We start from the raw sequence: 23035 nt of genomic DNA, 5'->3' as shown, positions 1-23035 counted from the left end.
CTGACATGGAAACATAGGTTTCTTGGCACACATTTTTCACGATTTTTCAAAAATAACAGATCTACAAGCTCGCAGCGCGGCACTCGGTGCCGCGCTGTGAGCTTGTATATCTGCTATTTTTCAATAGTTAACATTCATGGGGGGCCCACAGTGAATCCTTGTACCCAGGGCCCAGAGTTTGGTGTGACGCCCCTGTCAGCAATCATATCAAATGTATAAGTTAAACCCTGCCAGAGAGAGAACAAACAAACATTGGACTGTGCTCTTCAAAATGTACCGACTCGGCAATGAAAGTTTGAAAGAAGAAAGAAACCAAGCAGTCATCATCAGGCCTTTAGACACGCCTTTACTTTTACAAGACTAAGGCCTGGACCATACGACGCCGGGTATTCTTTTAAACTGAGATTTTTCGTCTTTGAAAATCTCTGTCTACAGACTCTACACAGTCCTGTATAGAAAGATCTCTCTGCAAACACGACAATGGCTAGAACGTCGTGGCTAAAATCCCGGTGATGGCAGCTTATAATAGCCTCACATTGCCAGCGCATCATTTGTACAAGCCACAAACTTGGAATGGTTGGGAACCCTCTTCCCTACGTAGCAGAAACACAGAAACTCACCACGTACACCACTAAAGAAAACCTCTTCCCTACGTAGCAGAAACACAGAAACTCACCACGTACACCACTAAAGAAAACCTCTTCCCTACGTAGCAGAAACACAGAAACTCACCAAGTACACCACAAAAGAAAAACTGTGTTTAGAAAAATGAAATGACACTGTGGCCAGAGTTTTTCGGAACACTGACCTCAACTGGTAATGTATATTACCAGTATATTGGTAGCAGACAGAGAGACAGACAGACAGATAACATCTGTTCATGTCCTCGCTGTGGAGTCTCTTTTAACCGATTTAGTGCCATTCCCGAGAATACTCGTGAAAAATACTCGAGTACCCAGAGTGCCGATCCCGAGTATACTTGCGAAAAGTAATATATTACTGTAACGGCGGTTATCCTACCGGGTACAATGGCGGAAGGTCCTGAGCCGATCTCCGTCGCTGATTTCTCATCATCACGGATCCACGAGCACAAAATAGTAATCCCATAACATTGAGGCAGACGGGGGATCTCATCTTTAATGTCCATTATCTCAAAACAACACTTTCAAAGCGCAGATGGCAATAGATGCTCGCTAATAAAACACATGTTGAAAAGCTCAGTTCCGCCATTACACAACACCACGTGGACGACGAGCGTCATGACGTCATGACGCGATGACGTCAGACCGGAAGTGTTAACGCTATGGACTTCTGGCCTTCAAAATAAGATACTGGCCGTTTATGGAGCCAGCGAGAGGCTCTCTGGACATTTTAATCCGTTAATTTATCGGGCTCTTAATGGGTTAAAAGGGTCCAATGAGTTCCTCCAGCATTAAAGCCCAGACAAATCCCATCAACCACTTATCTCCATGTGGAGCGCACTCCTCCATCCGCCTCCTCATTATTACAGCTCTCATTTGCTATCTGAGCACCACTCTCTGTAGAAGGACATGCAATAGCAGCCTGGGTGGTATAATTGTTCAGTATTGTTCAAGTCTTTCCGTTGACGTCACTCACCGCTAGCGTCTATGGTTAGCTTACCAGAGCGTTGTCAACCACTATGTAGAGCTCCATGTACTCGGTGGTTCCCCAGGTGTTACGTTTCACCTGGAAGAAAACACACACACACACACACACAGACACACACACACACACACACACACACACACACACACACACACACACACACACACACACACACACACACACAGTTTAGGCATTTAGCAGATGCTTTTAATCCAAAGCGACTTACAATAAGCAGATAGTACATCACTATAATAAACAAGATAACATGTCAGAACATCAACAACAATATAACAAATGCATATGAATATTAATCTAAAACACACACTATATAATCAGTAAAGAAAAAAGGAGTCTAAAAAACCTTTAAAAAAAATGCTAACTAGCTTCCTGTAATGGTCATTGAGTGTTTCAGTAGTGCTATGGGTTTAGCATCATACACACGCACGCACGCACGCGCACACACGCACACACGCACACAGCACACACACACACACACACACACACACACACACACACACACACACACACACACACACACACACACACACACACACACACACACACACACACACAGCACACGCGCGCGCGCGCGCGCGCACGCACGCACGCACGCACGCACGCACGCACGCACGCACGCACGCACGCACGCACGCACGCACGCACGCACGCACGCACACACACACACACACACACACACACACACACACACACACACACACACACACACACACACACACACACACACACACACAACATGTTTATTTGAACTTATGAAAGAGGCAGGGACATGCAGAGAATGTTAGAGGGGCAGGGGCTGACATTTCTAAAAGGGCCTTGGTGAAAATATCGGAAATAGCAGTTGGAGGTCGGCTATTTTCGGTGCTTGATACCACACTGAACTAAGCATAATCAAGTGAATACTGGAGATGTGGCGTAACGGCATGGATTTCTACACAGAGAGGGCAATTCTTTCAACATAAGATGCTGCGTTCAAGTTCATGAGAGTTTGGACAAGGCAATTCTCTTGAATGCTGCCTTCAGGTATGGCATGGAAAGAGGGGGCATTTGCAATTCTTTAACAATAGTGAAAACTGCATTCATGGTCTGGAGAGGGCACTTTTTACAGACGGAATAAGAACGAACACCTTAGACCTCCCATGAACCTCTGTTACAGCCCGGCCAATCGGACGCTTGGATGATCATACAAGATAGTAAAGTCGCAACGGCGGAGCTCAGACCTGTGATTCAATAAAAAAAACTCCCATTAGACGGAATGGAGCGTTAGAACAGTGAAGAGCTGAGAGCCAGGAGGTGAAAGAGGATTTCATCCACAAATAGAGATATCTGCGAGGTTAATAACACAAGAATAAACTATGGTTCTTTTCAAGTTCCTGTTCTGTTGAAACTCATTTAAAAGAGTAGTTCACCCCCAACATGACCCTTTTCTGGGAGTTCAATAATACTTTTTTTGTATTTGTCGCATTCCTAAGTAAAAAAATAAATAAAAGAAAAGTATAGTACCCCCATTGATTCCGGTCCGGATGTCCCCATCCGGAATCAATGGGGGTAAATCTATATTTTGTCATTTAACCATGGCTCATGTCTTCCTGTCATTCATTTTCCAGCTCGCCAACACTTGATAGCATCCATTAGACAAGAGGATCTGCTGTAATTAAGAGTCATTGATTTAGACGTGGAGGGAGATTTACTGCCCGGCTCAATCCTCACTGTAAAACCATATGGCTGTTTATTCAATCCACATTGTAAAACCATATGGCTGTTTATTCAATCCACATTGTAAAACCATACGGTTGTTTATTCAATCCTCACTCTAAAACCATACGGTTGTTTATTCAATCCTCACTGTAAAACCATACGGCTGTTTATTCAATCCACACTGTAAAACCATACGGCTGTTTATTCAATCCACACTGTAAAACCATACGGCTGTTTATTCAATCCACACTGTAAAACCATATGGCTGTTTATTCAATCCTCACTGTAAAACCATATGGCTGTTTATTCAATCCTCACTGTAAAACCATATGGCTGTTTATTCAATCCTCACTGTAAAACCATATGGCTGTTTATTCAATCCTCACTGTAAAACCATATGGCTGTTTATTCAATCCACACTCTAAAACCATACGGCTGTTTATTCAATCCACACTGTAAAACCATATGGCTGTTTATTCAATCCTCACTGTAAAACCATACGGCTGTTTATTCAATCCTCACTGTAAAACCATATGGCTGTTTATTCAATCCTCACTGTAAAACCATATGGCTGTTTATTCAATCCACACTCTAAAACCATATGGCTGTTTATTCAATCCACACTGTAAAACCATATTGTGTGTTTATTCGGCCCCCTGTCTAGAGAGAGAGAGAAACTGGTATGACTGCATGTGTACAGAACAGCCTGGATTTAATGGATGTCAGTTCAGGGAAATGAATGAGAGAGAGAGTCTGTCTTGGCAGTCTACGACTCCGCTGCTATAATGAGAAATAAAACAACACTCCCTCCTCATAATTCTCCTGACTTTCCAGGTGACACAGGGAGTGATTCTCTGCTACAAAATGTCACAGACATAAAAAAAAAACAACGTTGCTCTTTGTGCCCCGAGTGACAAAGATGCTCATTTGCTGTGCCTGGTTTTATATGTTACACTGTAATAATCTTCCATTCCACAAGGGAATAATGTCCCTGTCTGGTTTTATATGTTACCCTGTAATAATCTTCCATTCCACAAGAGAATGATTTCCCCGTCTGTCACACTGGAACTGTTCAGACTAATGGATTATCAACGTGCATTATGGGTAATAAAGAACCTAATGGAGGATGTTTGTTTATCAACGTGCATATGGGTAATATGGAACCTAATGGAGGATGTTTGTTTATCAACGTGCATTATGGGTAATATGGAACCTAATGGAGGATGTTTGTTTATCAACGTGCATTATGGGTAATATACAGCCTAATGTTGCATTCAGACTGTTAGGCGCGCGACAGCTATCGTGTCCGTATAGTCTGAGAATGAGGGGGGGAGGGGCAGTCCAATTCATTGTCAATGAAGGTCACGTGGTTTTTTGTCGTTGCCGTGTCTCTTAGCCAAAAGACAGCCTTCTGTTGAGCAAGAGACACGGCAACGACAAAAAAACATGTGACCTTCATTGCCAATGAATTGGACCTCCCCTCCACCCCTCATTCTAGGGTGATACGGAGAAGATGTCTCATGCGTATGTCTGATTGCGGCCCAAGCTACAAAGCCTACAGGCTACCATTAAAGGACAACTTCACCACTCCATATAATTGGTCCTCAGTAATGTTCATGTTAAAATAGCAAAACATGTTCTAATTATCTGTCTCTTAGGAGGGCTGTTACCATAGTTAGGAAGATTATTTTATTTTTTAAACAAGATAAAAAAAAAAAAAAATATATATATATATATATATATATATATATATATATATATATATATATATATATATATATATATATATATTTAGTTTACACCACTACGTGTGAGCTGTTGCTATGACAACTAACATGACATGTGACATTCATCTGTTGGATACTGACATGTAACATATACACATGTTAAAGTATATACTGTACAGAGATGGGAAGTAACGAAGTACAAATACTTTGTTACTGTAACGAAGTACATTTTTCAGCAATTTCTACTTTACTGAGTATTTATTTTTCTGTGTACTTTTTACTTTTATCCGTTACATTTTAACACAAGTATCTGTACTTTTACTCCGCTACATTTTCAAAACAGGCTCGCTACTTTGGTTTTATGTTAATGTTGCGGCGATGCGTGGCAGATCAAACAAGATGATTAGTCTGATCATCATGCATACAGGCTGCGATGACGCGCTGCTGCTGCTGGCCAGAGTGAGAGATTCACACTGTGTCAAGTAGGCAAGGGAGGGCAAGCACCGGTCTATTTACTTCCTGTAACTAGACTAACAAATAATCATATACATGATAGCCCAATACCATATGCTCTTATTTTGAAATCCAAGGTTTCGGTTTTCAGAGGAAGGAAGGTGGTTTAATTCTACCATCATGCTGTAAACCATTCATCTCGTCACAGCTTTCAAACTTATCAACACAATTAATTCAGTGGATTAACTACTATTAACTATGGATTATAAACACAAGACTTTGGCCATGGTGCTCCTGTAATGCACACGCGTTGGAAATGCGTTCTTTTTGAACCTCCAAAACATAGGTGAGTGTCAGTGGCAGTGCTTTTTATCTCATGCTGGATAAAGTGTAGCCCTGTCTGAAACAGGCTAGATAAATGTTGATAAAGTAGTGCTTCTGTCAAGTTCTGTATGGAAAAAGTGAAACGGTCTGCACAACTGTAGCTTCGGTCATCTTTGCCTCGCAAAAGCCTTTAGCGTGTGTGTGTGTGTGTGTGTGTGTGTGTGTGTGTGTGTGTGTGTGTGTGTGTGTGTGCGTGCGTGCGTGCGCGCCCCCTCATGTGCGTGCATGCATGCGTGTGTTTGAATTGATTGATTGAATACTTGATTAGCAGTTCGCATAGCAAAAGCACTACAGTAGGCTATATGGCTTGTTTACATTGGGGTCCTCTGACAGACATGCAAAACATCTTAAAGTATAACAGTCAGAAATCTGTCTGTCTGTGGAAGTGAGATGTATTATAATTGAACAATGAAAACGTCATTTTTATTAGGAAACCTTATCTGTATTTTAACATCAGTCATAATGGTGTAGGCCTACTTGGTGGTCAATTGGCACTTAAAAAAATTGGTTACAAAATTGTGGGATATACATATATTTTTTTATAATAACTCATTTTGCGCCCGCGACTTTCGGTCGCAATGATGTCCAGAGTGCCTCACGCAGGCTCCATCCACTTGCACTCTCTTATTTTGAAGGCCAGAAGTGCACAGCGTGATCACTTCCGGTCTGACGTCATCGGGTCGTGCGCCGGAATCGATCGTTGTTTACGTGGTGCCATGCTGGATTGCATTGGAGCTTTTATGTGTTATATAAGCGAGCATCTGCCTCCATCTTCGCTTCTAAAGTGTAGTTTTGAGATAATGGACATTTAAGATGAGATCCCCCGTCCACCTCAATGTTATGGGATGACTATTTTGTGCTGGTGGAGCCGTGATGATGACAAATCAGCGACGATTTTCGCCTCCGGAGCTTCCGCCATATACTCGGTATTTATACTCGCCGTTACAGTAATATATTACTTTTCGCGCGACATCGCGCATTCGGCACTATAAGTACTCGAGTACTTTTCGCGCGACATCGCGCGTTTGGCTTTTAATGAGATAATAATGATTGTACTTCAGAGTCAAATATTATCTATAACTTGTACTCAGTCTAAAAAAAACACTGCTGCATTTAGATTTCACATCATAGTAGGAAACCAATTCTGGGCCAGTTTTAAGACGTGTGTTTGGTGGGGATCTTTTAATTTTAATATCCTTCAAATTCTAGAAATATACGGTAAAAATACATTTACTTTTACTTTAAAAGTACTTTTCAAAGCACGTACTTTTTACTTTTTACTTAAGTAATTATTTGGAATGAGTACTTTTACTTTTACCAAAGTAGTTTTTTTCACAAGTACTTTTACTTTTACTTAAGTACAGAACGTGAGTACTTGCTATACTAACGTTCATATTGTACATCAATTCATTGTACAGAGTTACGTTCCAAAGCCCTAAACAGGTGATTCTACGAATGAGACAATAATTAGATTTAAAAACACTGGAATTCAGACATTAAATAGAGTTTATTATTGATCATGCATCTGACAGAAACCAATATCATTACCAAACAATGACAAAGTCAGCCAGGAGATGACTAGAAAGAGGAACTGCCTTTTTCTAATTATTTCTAATGGCTCAAAGTAGTTCTGTAACTGCCTGGGGAACCATCCAAGCTGTCAGCCTCCTGTGTGTGTGTGTGTGTGTGTGTGTGTGTGTGTGTGTGTGTGTGTGTGTGTGTGTGTGTGTGTGTGTGTGTGTGTGTGTGTGTGAGAGAGAGAGAGAGAGAGAGAGAGAGAGAGAGAGATGGAGGAAGCTAGACATTAGGAAATTTAAGTGACGTGTTTTTACTGCGGCGACGTGAGGCGGGACTACGGCTGTTATGACGTAATCGTTGTAGCGGTCAAAAGTGTTAAGCAACCAGCCGTCGGCGACGGGGTCCCACCCCTTTCGCTGAACGCTTTGGTTCCCATGGCGACGCGACCACGCAGCAGGCGTTTGTAGCCGCTACGTGGAAAGGTAGACTCTGCCGTAGTAGAGACGGCCGCGACGGCGGCAGGTTGATCTATCGAGCGCTGATCATTTCCGGCTGTCGTTGTCATCTGCCGTTGCTGTGCAAAGCTTAAATAGCCTAGTAACACCATGGCTGCTCCACTGACCCCAGCAGGTTGATAATTTATCATGAGTCTACATGGAGCTCCACTTATCCACAATGTTCTCTGTAATCACACTTTACCACAACAAGCCTTTAAAATCACCCAGCTGCAAAACACTGCTCCCTGCTGTGAAACGCCACTCCCTGCTGCAAAACACTGCCCCCTGCTGCAAGGCCATAGAGGTAGCCTGATATATAATAGAGAGCGGACTTCCCTGCCCCCAGCCATCTAGGCATTTTTGCAAAATGGAAAGCTGAGTAGCATACAAAGCTATTCCTAAAATACATGATATACGTTTACTTTTCCTGCTGCAAAACGCTAGCCTAGTTCCAGACCCTGAATCGCTAGCCACACCCCTTTAAATTTTTATTTTGGCGATTCAAGGGTCTAGAATTGCTCTCATTGAAGAGACTTTCCTCGTTCGAAAATCCGTACGGCGAATCAGCATCGTGAATCAGCGTCTTGTGATCAGCGAGGGTGGGGGTTTCCCAGAACTCATGTGCGTGTGAGTTGTGTTTGATTACTAGTTCGTAGTGCTCCTATTCTGCCTGTTTCTTTGGTTAGCAAGTAGCACTAACAAGCAACAGGCTAGCCACTAGCCAGCCACACATAACAACACTACGTCATGTGTTGGTCAGACGGTGAACAGAATACTGCCTCTTTGGCAACGCCCATCCCAGCAATCGCCCTGGGCGGGAGCAACCTCAGACTGAATAATGGAGTGAAACAAAATGTCAATTCAGGCTGAGTGTCAGGCTAGCAAAACGCTGCTCTCTGAAACACTTTGACTCGGCTCTTCCGCACATTAAGCCACTGTCTTAAACCACTAGACCAAAGGCATATCCTTATCTATGGACTGGGTGAGATATTGGACTATTTCAGTCATCAGAGGCAGTGAGTCACACAGAGAACTCTGTCCCATCCTCTTTTACAGTACACTTTAAGACATAATAAGACAGAATAAAGCCATAATAAGAAATAATGTGTTGGTAATTAGAGCTAATATATTTTATTAGACAGAAACAAAGACAGAATAGTAGAAAGAGCGAATACATTCTCTGGCACCGCCACCTGCCGCGGAACTACGACCGCTAGTTCGGCGGCAGTTACCATTGATGCCGGTGCCAGATAATGTATTCGCTTTCTGCTATTCTGTCTCAGCCACCACCGCACGGACGGGCAGTTTACCGCTACGGGACCTGCCGGTCCGTGCGGCGGCCGCCGGTCCTACTGGCGGGACTGCTGGTCCTATCGCCGGCGATGCAGTGCGACTGCTGGTCGAACTAGCGGTCGTGCGGCAGTGTCTGCCGCTGCAGTTCCGCGGCAGGTGACGGTGCCAGAGAATGTATTCGCTCTTTCTACTATTCTGTCTTTGTTTCTGTCTAATAAAATATATTAGCTCTAATTACCAACACATTATTTCTTCTTATTATGGCTTTATTCTGTCTTATTATGTCTTATTATGTTTTAAAGTGTACTGTAAAAGAGGATGGGACCGAGAACTCTTTACACCGTGTGCTTCAAGCTTTGAGTAGAAACTCTGACCTCACTGAGGAAGACACATAAGGTTGAAACGCGTCCGTTGCTCTGTCTGGGTGAGGTAAATGAAACTATGGACATTCATTCAGTGCTGGCAGTTTTTTTCCCCCTTCAGTGCTAAACTCTTTTCAAACATCATGTTTGTCTACCGTACGTTCTACAATTTATAGAACACCACCTGCGTATTTCTGACCCAGATTGGAGGCCCAAACGCACCTGGCCGACAGCAAGCTGATAACGGTGGGGGTTATGGAGCAGTGCAGGTTGGCAGGATCCACTCAAATAGGCAGGTTGAAAACGGTTTAAAATCAGGACACATGCTGTAGGCTGCATGATTGCTGCTACCGATGTCACATAATGGCCGAGACATCTATCAAGCGCTACACGGTTTCATAGCAACGGTTTGTAAAAAACTAAAAGCTTCTCTAAAAAAAAGCTTCACCTGCTAGCATGAGTGTCACAATGAGCTGGTAGGAAGCACCTGCTTCACTGCATCAAACACACAACATGAACACATTATAAATACACACATCACACACACAACATGAGTCATGGACACATTATAAATAAACACATCACACACACAACATGAGTCATGAGCACATTATAAATACACACAGCTGCTACGTACAGTACAGACTACAGAGTGAAGATAGGAAATGGACTAGAGGAGGAATACTGAAGCCTGAATGTCACCGTTATTATAGCAAGAAGTCCCACAAGACATGGGCCCTATTTTCACCAAACTAAACACTAAACATCTTTGCCTTTTTTTACTATTTTGAGGGGGGTAAATACAAAATAAATAGTTCCAATAGCTGATCTACAACTCACATGATGTTGATGATCGCCTTTTGAAGAATTTTTAAATATTTTTCAAAATAGTAAAAAAAGGTAAAGAAGTTGAGGGGTTTAGGGTTTAGCATGGACAGAATAGGGCCCAAATAGTATTTTTTTTTAGCAGAGTCATTATATAGCATTAAGTCCCACAAGACATTTAGTCTTGTTTTAGTTGAGTCGTCCTATAGCAACAGTTCTCACAAGACATTTACACTTGTTTTTTGCTGTGTCATTGGTTCCTTGCAAACAGTGACAATCTTCTAACTTTCAGCTCTTATTTGGAACCCGAAAAAGGAAATTCTGTTAAGGCATGATCTTAACCATGCTGACACTGCTATGAAGAATACAATGATGAACTTAACATAATTAGCCTAATTCACGGCCCGCCCACTAAGCATCCCACGGGTGCTGAAGTCACATTTTGAAGGGGTAAATCCTACCACAGCCTATGGAGTTAGCACAGAAATCGCAAATTTAATGCAATTTCCGAATAGTAAAGTATAAAATACGGCCATCATGATCAAGAACACAAGATACTAAACGGCACAAAGCACTATAATTTACTTTACTGTTAGAAATAATGATTTGTTGGCTTTAAGTCCAGTATAGTTTCCCCTTCTAAATTGAAGTCAGCACCCGGGGAAAACTGAGAAACGGAAGTAGGTGGGCGGGCCGTGAATAAGGCTAATTACCAAGTCACTGCAACTTGTATGCATCGGTTTAAACGTTTCACAAATTCCTCACAAACTGCTTGCAAATTGAAATATTGTAACTCCTCATATCTAAGTGTTGTTCATCTTCATGTTGCTTCCATTATGAGTGAATGATAGCTTTGTATCTTCTAGTGCAGTGGTTCTCAACCTTTTCAGGCCGCGACCGCTCTACTTTATTTTGTAGCTTTGTAACGAGCATCAAAACATACAAGTGTCATGTGCAGGCACGTGCACACATACCGACATCAAAGTGGGCTTGAGCTTTTATCTGTCTGTAAAAAGTGCACTCTTCAGACCATGAATGCAGTTTTTACTATGGTGGAAGAAATGCAAATGCGTCCTTTCCATTACTTTGTCCAAACTCTCCTGAACTTGAATGCAGCAACTTATTTTGAAAGAATCGCTGTCTCTGTGTAGAAATCCATGCCGTTACGCCACATCTCCAGTATTGACTTGATTATGCTTAGTTCAGTGTGGTATCAAGCACTGAATATAGCCGGCACCTAAGCTTGGAGGTCTGCTATTTTTGATATTTTCACCAAAAGGCCCTTTTAGAAATTTCAGCCCCTGCCTCTCTAACATTCAGTTGGTATCTGCATGTCGCTGGCAGACATTGAAACTAAATGACAGCCCGTAGCTTAGTTAGAAGATGCGCTTGGTGGAACACAGCATAATAATGTAGCAACGTCTTAAAATAATCCTATAAAACAGACACCAGGGAAGGTGAGGGATTCAGTTGTCCAAAGATAAATCAATGTGTCAGTAATGAAACCCTGCAGAGACATTCTTATTGGTCTGGACTCACAGCTGGATTTAAATGCATTTCTAATGATTAGTCGCTCACCACTGGATCAAATTCATGAATGCATTTTATTAGGAGCATCGGTAACCATGACGACCCTGGCTGCCACAGTTTACATCCTATTGGAGCGTTCAATACAACAGGGGTTCCACCTTAAACTAAACGCTGCTCCTATTGGAGCGTTCAATACAGCAGGGGTTCCACCTTAAACTAAACACTGCTCCTATTGGAGCGTTCAGTACAGCAGGGGTTCCACCTTAAACTAAACACTGCTCCTATTGGAGCGTTCAATACAACAGGGGTTCCACCTTAAACTAAACACTGCTCCTATTGGAGCGTTCAGTACAGCAGGGGTTCCACGTTAAACTAAACGCCGCTCCGGGGAAGAACAGTGAACATTTAATGACTTTACTGTCCGTCTCCCCGAGGAGCATCAAATGACTTTCATGAAAATCCAAAGTCGCTCCAGGCTCTTCTAAAACCTAATAACCAAGTCTAGTAAAACGACCAGTTCTGACAACTGAGGTCCAACTCTCTCTCTCTCCCTCTAACAATGTCTCTGGCCTCAGAGCTGCTTATAATGCAATAAACTGTACATAAGTTCAAGACACAGCCACTCACATCCCACTGATGAACCACAAACACACATTTAGAAGTCATATTTCTGCCTTATTTGGTCTTTCTGTTGCTGTCGTTGGATGCATTAACACATGTCCACACAAATACATGCATTTCAGTGAAGTAAAAAAAAAACACAATAAAGCGTTGAAATACTTCCGATGTTAATGCAAGCTGGTGTGACTGATCCATAATGATTGATCGATATCAATATAAAATTTAATTTTAATGTTAGACACCACTTTCAGTGTTGAAAGTGTCATGGTTATTTTGTTTTGAACAACTAACTAATTCACGTGATGAGATGTACAAAGGATGATCGGAGAAATTATATGTCAATAATGTCATACTGTCCAGGACACTTTGACAAAGGAAAAGAAAACATTCTACGTCCTTGGCTTCACAACACCATCTCCTGATACATTGTTATGTTATAATTGTCCAATCAGAATGTGACTAATGTATTCTGTAACTCCATATATCTGTGAAATTATGTTTTGTATGGGCAGAAGCAATTATGGGTGAACTATTGACTTGCTGTACTGTACGCTGAAGTATTCTTTTAATACAAATATTTAAAACTGACTTATTGGTGTGCTGCCTTTTCTGTGACTGACTCTGACTGTGGATGTATTCTTGGGTGGAAGCCGAGTCTTCTGGAAATGAATTACTTTCTAAAGGAATAATATACCTAACAGTGACCCTACAGCTTTTGTAAACGGTGTTGAGGTGTGTCAGTTACCATAGAAACCTGAACAGCTACATGTTATTGACTTAATGAATAGACTCAGATTGTGTTGTAACTTTATTGACTGTTTAACATACTGTCTCAGAGGCACCAGAGTGTGAAATTAACTCCGAGACCATGATGATGATGATGATGATGATGATGATGATGATGATGGTCCACCAACAACCCACCAATCAGCTGACAGGAAGAACACTGCCTGTCAATCTCAGCCTTATTATCTCTGCATTATTAGTCTCATTTAATATTCATTCTCAGTCTCATTTCATAATCATATTGATTGATTGAATACTTTGCAAGTTGTAACATCACTGGAGCGCATGCAGACATCTCATTTGCATATCTAACCAATCTGCTCTAAACGGCTGTCAAATTGTCTTGTTACAAATGCAGTCGCTGGAGTTCAATTTGAACATCGGGCCAAATTGTCTGGAACTAATGTTGTAGCGTTAAGCAGCGAGTCAACGATCAATACTGATTATTGATTAGTGTTCACAAGTCATTTCACAAGTGAAAGAAAAGGTCATTATGTTGTTTAAAGGAGTAGTTCACCCCCAAAATACTTTTTTTCTATTGATTACTCATGCCATGGAGGCTTGAGTTCAATAATATGTTTTGGTTTTTATCGCATTCCTAAAACAATAATTACATTTAAAAAAATATATATATACCCTGATAGTTTCCCCATCCAGTGCCATGCATTCGGGTCCCCATCCTGAATCAATGGGGGTAAATTTACTATAATCACTTAAGAATGCGACAAATACAAAAAAAAAATATTATTGAACTCAAGTCTCTATGGCATGAACAAAATGTAATGCCTCAACTCCTCCAACTCCAAAATATAGTGCTCGTCAGGGTAGGGGTCCCCAGTTCAAATATTATTATTTTGGGTGTTGCGGCATGGAAAGGTTGAGAACCACTGTATTAAAAAAAAAAAAAACTTCACCAGCAGAGAAACCAAATAGTCAGGGAAAATTTGCAGAATACCTGTCAAATCTGGGAATAAATTCCTTACCAAACAATGTCTTCACCAATGTGTTTGTAAAGGTGTCTAGTAACATATCCAACAAAGATTGAAATTCAACATCCCTAGCAAAATGTTTGACAGCTAGGGTAATTCTGGGTCTCATTCACTTACTATACACTGTACTATAAGGGGGGGAAATCACTCCCAAAAATATGCTTTAAGTGGGATGTGAGGGGTCTAACTAGGTGTTTTTAAGTATTCTGAATCCATTGCAAGCATTTGTTTTGCACGAAAAACATTCCTTGGGCCAAAAATGGACCCCATACGAAAAGTGATGACTCATCACTAAACTATATATGTTTTTCTTTTTGCGTCTGTTTTTGGCTCAATTGCTTGGTAAGGAATTTATTCCCAGGTTTTATTAAAATTCCCTGACTAAAAGCAGCACCAACAGACAGATTTTCCATCTGTCTGTGATGAGCCCAACCTCCATCTGGTCCTGGGGGCCCTGTTGTATATTCATAGCAGGGATCATAATGGAACATAATGCTGCTTTCTCATCCCTTTTACTGCAGGCAGTTTGCTCAGTCCTGATAAAACAACATTGTCTTTGCTCGGCAGTCGTCTAAAGTGGATCCAAATGAAAAATCCTAATCGCTGATTGATTTCTGCGTCTCGTCTTAACGTTCTCTCAGGGTTTTTAGGAGAACGTGGAGATAAAACGCAATCACACACGGGGTGTTAAAAGACGTCGGCCAATCGTAGCGCCGACGTGTTTTATTATTTTAAGTGATTTCTCCTTTATTATGTGATAAAACAAAGAGAGGCTGACGAGAGGGAGAGGAGAGCCAGACGACACGGAATCCAACACACTCACACCCGATGTTACGATGATCTGCTGGCGAGCGCACACACACACACGCACACGCACACAAACACACTAGGGCATTCACCGAATATTCGATTATTAGAATATTCGAATATCAAAGTCGCTTATTTTTTTTTTTTTTTTTGTTTTCTCTTTAAAAGATGTATGGTTTATAAAGCTTGGCTAGATAGGAAGTCATAAGAATAAGTTGTCAATGAGTTGTGGATGAATTTGTTAATGCTCTATACCAGGGGTTCTCAGACCTTTTTAGGCCGTGACTCCCAAAATAAACATATTTGAACTGGGGACCTCCACCCTGACAAGCACTTGGAATTGTGGTTATTACATTTAATGTGACTCGGTTCCGCAGATAAATATTGTGAAAATAGCCGATCTACATGCTCACAACGCCTCGCAACGCGAGGCGTTGTGAGCATGTAGATCGGCTATTTTCACAATGTTCACCTCTTGCTTACTTAATCGAATATTCGATTATTCGAATACTTTGAGGACGATGTATGTGTACACACACGCACACGCACGCACGCACACACAGAGGAAAGCAGCTAGCAGTTCACTCCAGTGAGATCAGAGTGGATGTGAAGGAGTGACATTGGGGAGGAAACAGATGACATTTTGTGGAGGAAGATGGTTTGTTCCTGACAGCACAGAATTACAGCAGAACATCATGAATACTTTAAACACTTTGAGATCTGTGGGGAGAGAGAGAGAGAGAGAGAGAGAGAGAGAGAGAGAGAGAGAGAGAGAGAGAGCAGAAGAGCTACAGATTGAGGGGCTCCAGCCATGCAGTGACAGAAGAGATAAAGAGGAAAGGCGATCATTTAAATGCAAATGATACGACTGTATCTGCTGCTGACAACAAGCTGCTTATCCTGAGGAGACCACAGAATGATGAGGGCAACGACTGCTCTCAAAAGCCTCCTTTCCATTTCATTTTTATGGATCATTGTGTGATACAGTTTAACAGTATATGACTCTATACACACACATACACAGATCCTCTCCAATTCCTCCACTGTCTGCCTCTGTGTCATTTGCTACAGTGTGGATGATGAAACTACATCATCATCGACAACAACACAAACCACAGTCTTTAACCCTTCTTGTGCCTATCCCGAACAAGTTCGGGATATTTTCAATCCAATACAATATTTTTTTTGCTATTTTACATACCCTGAGCTGCTTGTAGAGATGTGGGTGGTCCTGGGTCGTCCTACGCTTTCCAACGAGTGATGCTAGATGGTCCGACGATTTATTCCATTGAAAATGGTTTAAAATAAAGTTTAGAGCCCCCCCAAAAAAACTCAATCTATACTGTCGGCGGCGCGACGTATTCCGGGGTGCCTATCCCGATCTAGTCCGGGATATTTAATAAAATGAATTAATTAATCGGAGGCCCCGGTCTAAATTTCCATCCATGGCCCGGGCCGAGACTCGGCCATCCACGGGCCGTAATCGGGCAACGCCGCCGCATCGCGCCGCCGAATTCAATACAAAGTCACATCTTTAGAGAGGATTTTCTCTGAATTGTGTTTTGCAACTGGAATAGCTTTAGATCGGGCTTCTAAAAAATAAAGACGCTAATGGCTAAGTGTTAGCTAACTTCCTCCTCTCGCCATACATAACAGTGGCTGGAGTGAAATCCCAAGGCACTACGGGCAGTGTCGACGGAAGCTAGAGCGAAGGCCTATAGAGATATTTCTGGCACTCTAGAAGCACCTTGTGGCCCGGGGCACTCATTGGGTTAAAACAGTGCTTCTCAACCATTTCAAGCTAAAATAATCATATTTTAACAGGAGCCCCCACCCTGACGAGCACTAAGAGTTGAGGAATTACATTTTGTTCGTTGCCACGTCCACAACCAAGCTTCTTAAGGGGATGGGAGTGCGAGGACAGGCCTTCCGAAAAGCCGTCAAATCACTGTCAGAGGCCGCCGAACGAAGCAGCACCTGGCTATGGATCAAGAGAAAGGACCCCAACTGGGCTGCAAAATGATCGTAGAGGGGTAAAAGCAGAGGGGGTCACACCTGGGACGCCATGGGTCGCCGTTGAGCCCTACGGAGATGTCGTGGGCTTATCAACGAAACATCAGTGAAGTGGGGTGCCTGCCACTGAAGACCCCAGTGAAGTGTTTATCCCTACCCCACTCAACTACTGTTACTGATTATCTAAGGGATTGTAATATCTAGTCCTATAAGCTCAACTGTATAACACGGTTCTATTGTGAAAATAGCAGACGAGCATGTAGATCTGCTATACAATTTCTGACTCAAATGTTTGACAATTCGGCCAATGTTTAATTTGTCATTTTAGAGCTATTAAAAAGTCTTCAAATTGTCACTTCAGAAATGTGCAGATACCCACTATACACTTACACTTTATGTTGGTTTGTTTACTGAGTGAGAAAACAATGTTGCACATTAACACAACGGAAGCCAAGGTTTCTAACATTTCTAGCTGTTGCTGCTGCCGTCGTCGTTCACTTACGCTTTATTTTGAAGAGCCTCGGAAGCTTCGTGCGTGTGCACGTGAGTGTCCACTGACGATTGAGGAAGATAATCCCTTTGTTTACAAACGCTCGCAAAACTATAATCCAAAACGGGGCCGACCATCGCGGTAAAGTGTCGCCGTGAAAAAAATCAGATCTCTCCTTCCCTGGCGTCCTGTTCATCTCATTCAGAGATAAAGCCCTTCTTATGTTTCAAAGTTGAATGTAAAGCAATGTAAGCTGCCTCCGCCATTTTCTGCCTCTCTCTCTCACTGCCTGAGCTGCAGGGTTACGTAATGGACTCGGGTCATTCAGAGGGCAGCCAGCAGCGTGTACAGTTAACCCTATGTTGCCTCGTCTGTCAACGAGATAACTCCTTTTGGCACAGTGACACCTAGTGGCCATAACTCGTCCCTGAACGAGTTTGGCTCCCCAAGTGTTAAGAACTGTGTCGAAGCAGCCATGTGTTTTATACTGAACTGCACCTTAGGGTCTGAGAGAGCCTTCATTTTACAAGACCACCAGAGAGCCCCAACTACATGTCTATCGTTTCACTGAAAATGCATCGGTGATTCAGTATAGTGACCCTGTTTCAGCCGCATCTCTCCATGCACATCGATACGGCATGCTCTCTACATGCACACTTCCATGTCAACGTTTTTTCTGAATGAAAATACGACCTACATAGGCTGAGATGTCGCTCCTGTTTATAATGCGTTAATAACAGCTCATCTGAACTAGCCTGGTTAATAAACCAGACCGCACAACACCACCCCGTGGTGTATTGTGGTCTGGAGCCTCACAATTGAGAATCCATTTCCACCAGCCACCAGAAAGGGTTAGGCAATCAGGGCTGTAGGCTGTGTGGACACAAAAACATTCCCCCCTCCCCCTCCCCTCTATGACAGGCATCAAAGAGGTAGTTGTCTTTGATGTTTCATTGATTAGAGAGAACACTAACGAGCTATTGACACTTGTACGGCTCAATCAATTACTGCGGTTTACAACCCCTTTGAAGTTCAAAGGGAGCAATTAAAAGCAAGTCACCTTGACATTTTTAAACCGCCCCAAACATTACGTCATTAGCCCGCCCCCCAGAAAAATAATCTCTCCCCGAAATTCCAGACTCTCTTCCCAAAACGAAGTGTGTGATAAGAGTCTGGTTTATTAACCAGGCAACATCTGAACACAAACACTTCCCTTTGAGCTGCTGCTGTGAACCCACACTGCTGACACGGGCCTGCCGCTGTGCAAACTCCAGAGGAGAACCAATCAAAGGGGTTCGTTTGGAGGGCAGGGGCAGAAAGTAGAAAGGCATCCCTAAAGGTTTGGAGTCGGAGAGGGAGGGAGGGAGAGAGAGAGAGGGCGAGAGAGAGAGAGAGAGAGAGTTTGTCACCAACCAGGATGGGTGGAACACAGTGAAACCAGTCTGCTTCAACTGTCAACAACACACTCTACCTTTGTAAAGTTTCCTGCGCGCAGAAAAACATCCACAATACAAACCTCATGTGGAAATGAGTGACGGCTAACAGAGAAACCATTCTGAGAAGAACATTAAATCCTTCTCCCTGAGGACTGTTGTTAGAAATACACAAGAAAGCAATTAATACCAAAGCCGCGTGTAGCTTCCTGAGCGAACATGTTCCACTGAGACCCAACGGCTAAAAACAACAACGCCATGATTGTATTGATTCGTTGCTTCAGGGGAAGAACAATTTAACAGTGAAATGTGAATTAAATCTCCCTCCTCCACACCAGCAGCATCAGGCCTGTTGTCTCCTATACAGCCTGCAACAGCAGACAATGACTTCATATGCCTGCCATTTTAAATTATTATAAGTTAAAGCTATACTGTGTTGCTCAACTACTGGTCAGTAGCGGCATTGCAGGTATTTTACAGAAAAGCGGGAGACAGCGTATACGGAAGGATGCAGATGACGTAATTTTGCCGCGAAATCCAACCCCCCTCATGGCTCAAAGAAAATACATTTTGAGAAGCCTTTCGGGGCTGAAATTAATGGAGTGGGTGTTCTAAAACCTTAGCGATTTAATAGTTAGATACATTTTAAGGTTTGTTTAATTGAAAAAGAAGGAGGACTGATTTTTTTTCTAGTTTGCCAACAGCAAACGGCAAACACAGTACCTGGATTTTGACAACATATAAAATGGTTATAATAAGGGGAACATAAGAAAATCTGCAAATTAAATCGTTACCAAGACATTTCTTTACCAATGTGTTTCTAAAGGTGTGTACTAATATGTACTAAAAGGTTGAAATTCAACTCCCGGGGGAAACCTCATAAAAAAACAGATTTGTGTTAGTGTCCCATTAATTTACTATACAGGAAAAAATACAAAAAATAAATCTGCTTTAAGTAGCATGTGAGGGGTTAACCCAGGGGTTTTTCATGATGCTGAATCCATTGCAAGCATTTGTTTTGCATGAAAAACATTCTGTGGGCTACAAATGGCCCCCAAAAAACAGTGAAAAGTGATGATTCATCACTAAACCATCGTTTTGTGGGTCCGTTTTTTAGCCCAACGCTTGCAATGGATTCAGAATCATGAAAAACCCCTAGTTTGACCCCTCACATGCTACTTAAAGCAGGTTTATTTTTAGTAAATTAATGGGACACAAACACAAATCAGTTTTTTAGGTTTCCCCCGGGAGTTGAATTTCAACCTTTTAGTACATATTATTACACACCTTTAGAAACACATTGGTGAAGAAATTTCTTGGTAACGATTTACTTCGCAGATTGGTCAAATATCTTGTAAAATCCCCTTACTATTAATGGTAAATGGTGCATTTATTTAGCGCCTTTATCCAAGGCGCTTTACATAGATGGTGCATTACATTCACCCATTCACACACACACACACACACACACACACACACACACACACACACACACACACACACACACACACACACACACACACACACACACACACACACCAATGGTGGAGGAAACCATGCAAGGCACCAACCTGCTCATCGGGAGCAACTAGGAGTTCAGTGTCTTGCTCAAGAACACTTCGACACTAACTCTGGGGGAGCCCGGGATCGACCTGGGAACCTTCAGTTCCCAAGTGGCCGCCATGGGACCATGAGGAGCTCCATGTTAAGGGGAGCACACACTGAACGTGGACGGCTGCGCAGCCTCGCGCTATCGGTAACCCCAACTGGATGCGGCACGCTGCCACACAGCCCATCTATTTCCCCCGGTGGGGAGAAGCATGTGAGAACATGTTAAACGCGCTGCAATGCTGGAAAAATAGAACAGCGGCATATCGGCGTGGCAGGCGAGGCGGCAGACCCGCGTCTGCGCGCGCCGGTGTGGGTTAGTTCATTGAAAATAACAGGCCGTATTTTTGGACGCGCCGCCTCTACAGATGTGTCCTCATATCATGCCTGATACAGAGGCACCACCCTCTTGATGTCCCGTCTACAGATGGGACAGTAAGTGTGTCCTCATATCATGCCTGATACAGAGGCACCACCCTCTTGATGTCCTGTCTACAGATGGGACAGTTGGCAGGCAGCGGCAGAGCCTGGTAGCAGCTGAAGCAACAACACACGTGTCCACAGTCCAACAGGACGCAGCCGCGAGGCCGGCTGAGGCAGATCACGCAGTCGCTGTCCGAGGACGCCGCGCCCCGCTCCTCCTGCCTCTCGAACTCCCTCCTCAGGCGCCGGCGTTCCCAGCGCTCTCTCAGGGCGCCGTAGTGGCGCCGCCCCACCCAGAGAAGGACGCCGACGGCGGCCAGGGCGAACGCCGAGGCCAGCAGCTTCAGCGCCAGCGCCTGGACCTCCTGCTGCGTCCTCAGCGCATCGATGTCCAAGCTAGTCAGGAAGTACGGCGAGCCGTCGGCCGGAGGACGCAGCTTCAGCGCCCGATCCGCGCCCAGGACCAGCTCTCCGACGCCCGTGAGCGTGGCGCCCACCTTCAGCATGCGCTCCGTCTCCAGCTGCCCCTCGGGCCTCGTCCAGGTCAGGGCGGTCATCAGGACGTCGGAGACGACGCTGCGAGGCGCCGCCGGGTGGAACTTCTCGTCGACGACGTCCATGTCCAGCCGGGAGGCGTCCAAGGGACGCAGCACCCGGACGGCGGTGGTGCCGTCCGAGCCCAGCAGGCTGAAGGGCACCGCGCTCACCCTCTCGTGCAGCGTCTGCTCGCGCTGCCGCCACGTCTGAGTCAGGCTGGACCACGCCATGCTCAGCTCCTTCACGCCCACGCGCTGGACCACGCCCACGGTGCCCTCCTCGAACTTGCTCCTCAGGGGCGGTCTCACGGGCTGCACCGTGCCCTCCAGTGCCACGTAGCGCAGACACTTCCCGGGGCTGCCGCTCACCACCTCCGAGAGACGTCGGTCCAAGGTCAGCAGCGGAGCGTCGTTGAGCTTGTCCACCGTCCTCCTCTGCCTCCGGTAGAGGTAGTAGAACATACTGGAGAGGGCCAGGCTGGTTCCAACATACACCGCCTCAACGATCCTCTCCGATTCCACCATTATTATTAATATCTCAGAGGTTCTCTTCTCACATGCCTGGGAATCCTTTCCCGTATCGACTTGACACTCCAGCAGGAAGTCACCGACTCTTATATATTGGTATTCATTAAATCACCGATCAGTCTGTCTCAAATATGGAACTGTGCGGAACTCAATATTTGGGCGTAAATATGATGTCATAACTATTACTTTAGCGAATGTCTTCCGTCCATGTGACCGTCTGTCTGCATGCCGACATCACTGATACTACACAGTGTCGCCACCATGGTTAACAGCCGCATGCTGAAACAATGCCCAGATTTGGAGATCGGCATGCTGACATGCTCCATGGTAACAGCCGCTTGTTGAAACAATGCCCAAATTTGGAGACGAGCATGCTGACATCACTGATACTAAATAGTGTCGCCACCATGGAAACATCCGCTTGCTGAAACAATGTCCAAATTTGGAAACGAGCATGCTGACATCACTGATACTAAACAGTGTCCCCACCATGGGTGTCTATCTGCATGCTGACGTCATAGTACTGACATCACAGACTGATACAACGGGTAGAGCACAACTGGACGTCAATGGTGACTGTTCTGCCCAACGGGCACCGGGCTGGGTTCTGCAACATTACTTCTGAGACTCCTACATTCAATCCCCCTCATACACCGTGAGTGTGCACCAGCAAGACCGAATTGGGGCCGGGGCCGTTCAAAGAAGCCGCTGTCCCTCTGAATTTAACGCCTTAGTGAGGTTGCTTCCCCTAAAGGCCCTCTTAGATCTAACAACTTTGTAAAGATTTGGGAAAGATTTGGAAATATTTCTAAAAGACTACCCTCTCACACTAAAAGATTTGAAAAAGACTTTCCAAAGACTTAATGATGA

General features: G+C 43.8%; 1 protein-coding gene across 1 annotated transcript; it reads right to left on the bottom strand.

Annotated features, from left to right (window-relative positions):
• Positions 1-21130: 21130 nt before the first annotated feature.
• On the bottom strand, positions 21131-22162 carry LOC308298687 (mitochondrial ubiquitin ligase activator of nfkb 1-A-like; the record flags this gene model as incomplete). Its single annotated transcript, XM_080742329.1, has 1 exon — positions 21131-22162. One exon carries the CDS (start codon positions 22160-22162, stop codon positions 21131-21133), a length of 1032 nt encoding a protein of 343 aa, XP_080598455.1.
• Positions 22163-23035: the final 873 nt, after the last annotated feature.

This window comes from Nannobrachium achirus (assembly GCF_963921795.1).
Source record: "Nannobrachium achirus genome assembly, chromosome: 14".
Lineage (NCBI taxonomy): Eukaryota > Metazoa > Chordata > Actinopteri > Myctophiformes > Myctophidae > Nannobrachium > Nannobrachium achirus.
This window is presented reverse-complemented; position numbering and strand designations above follow the sequence as displayed.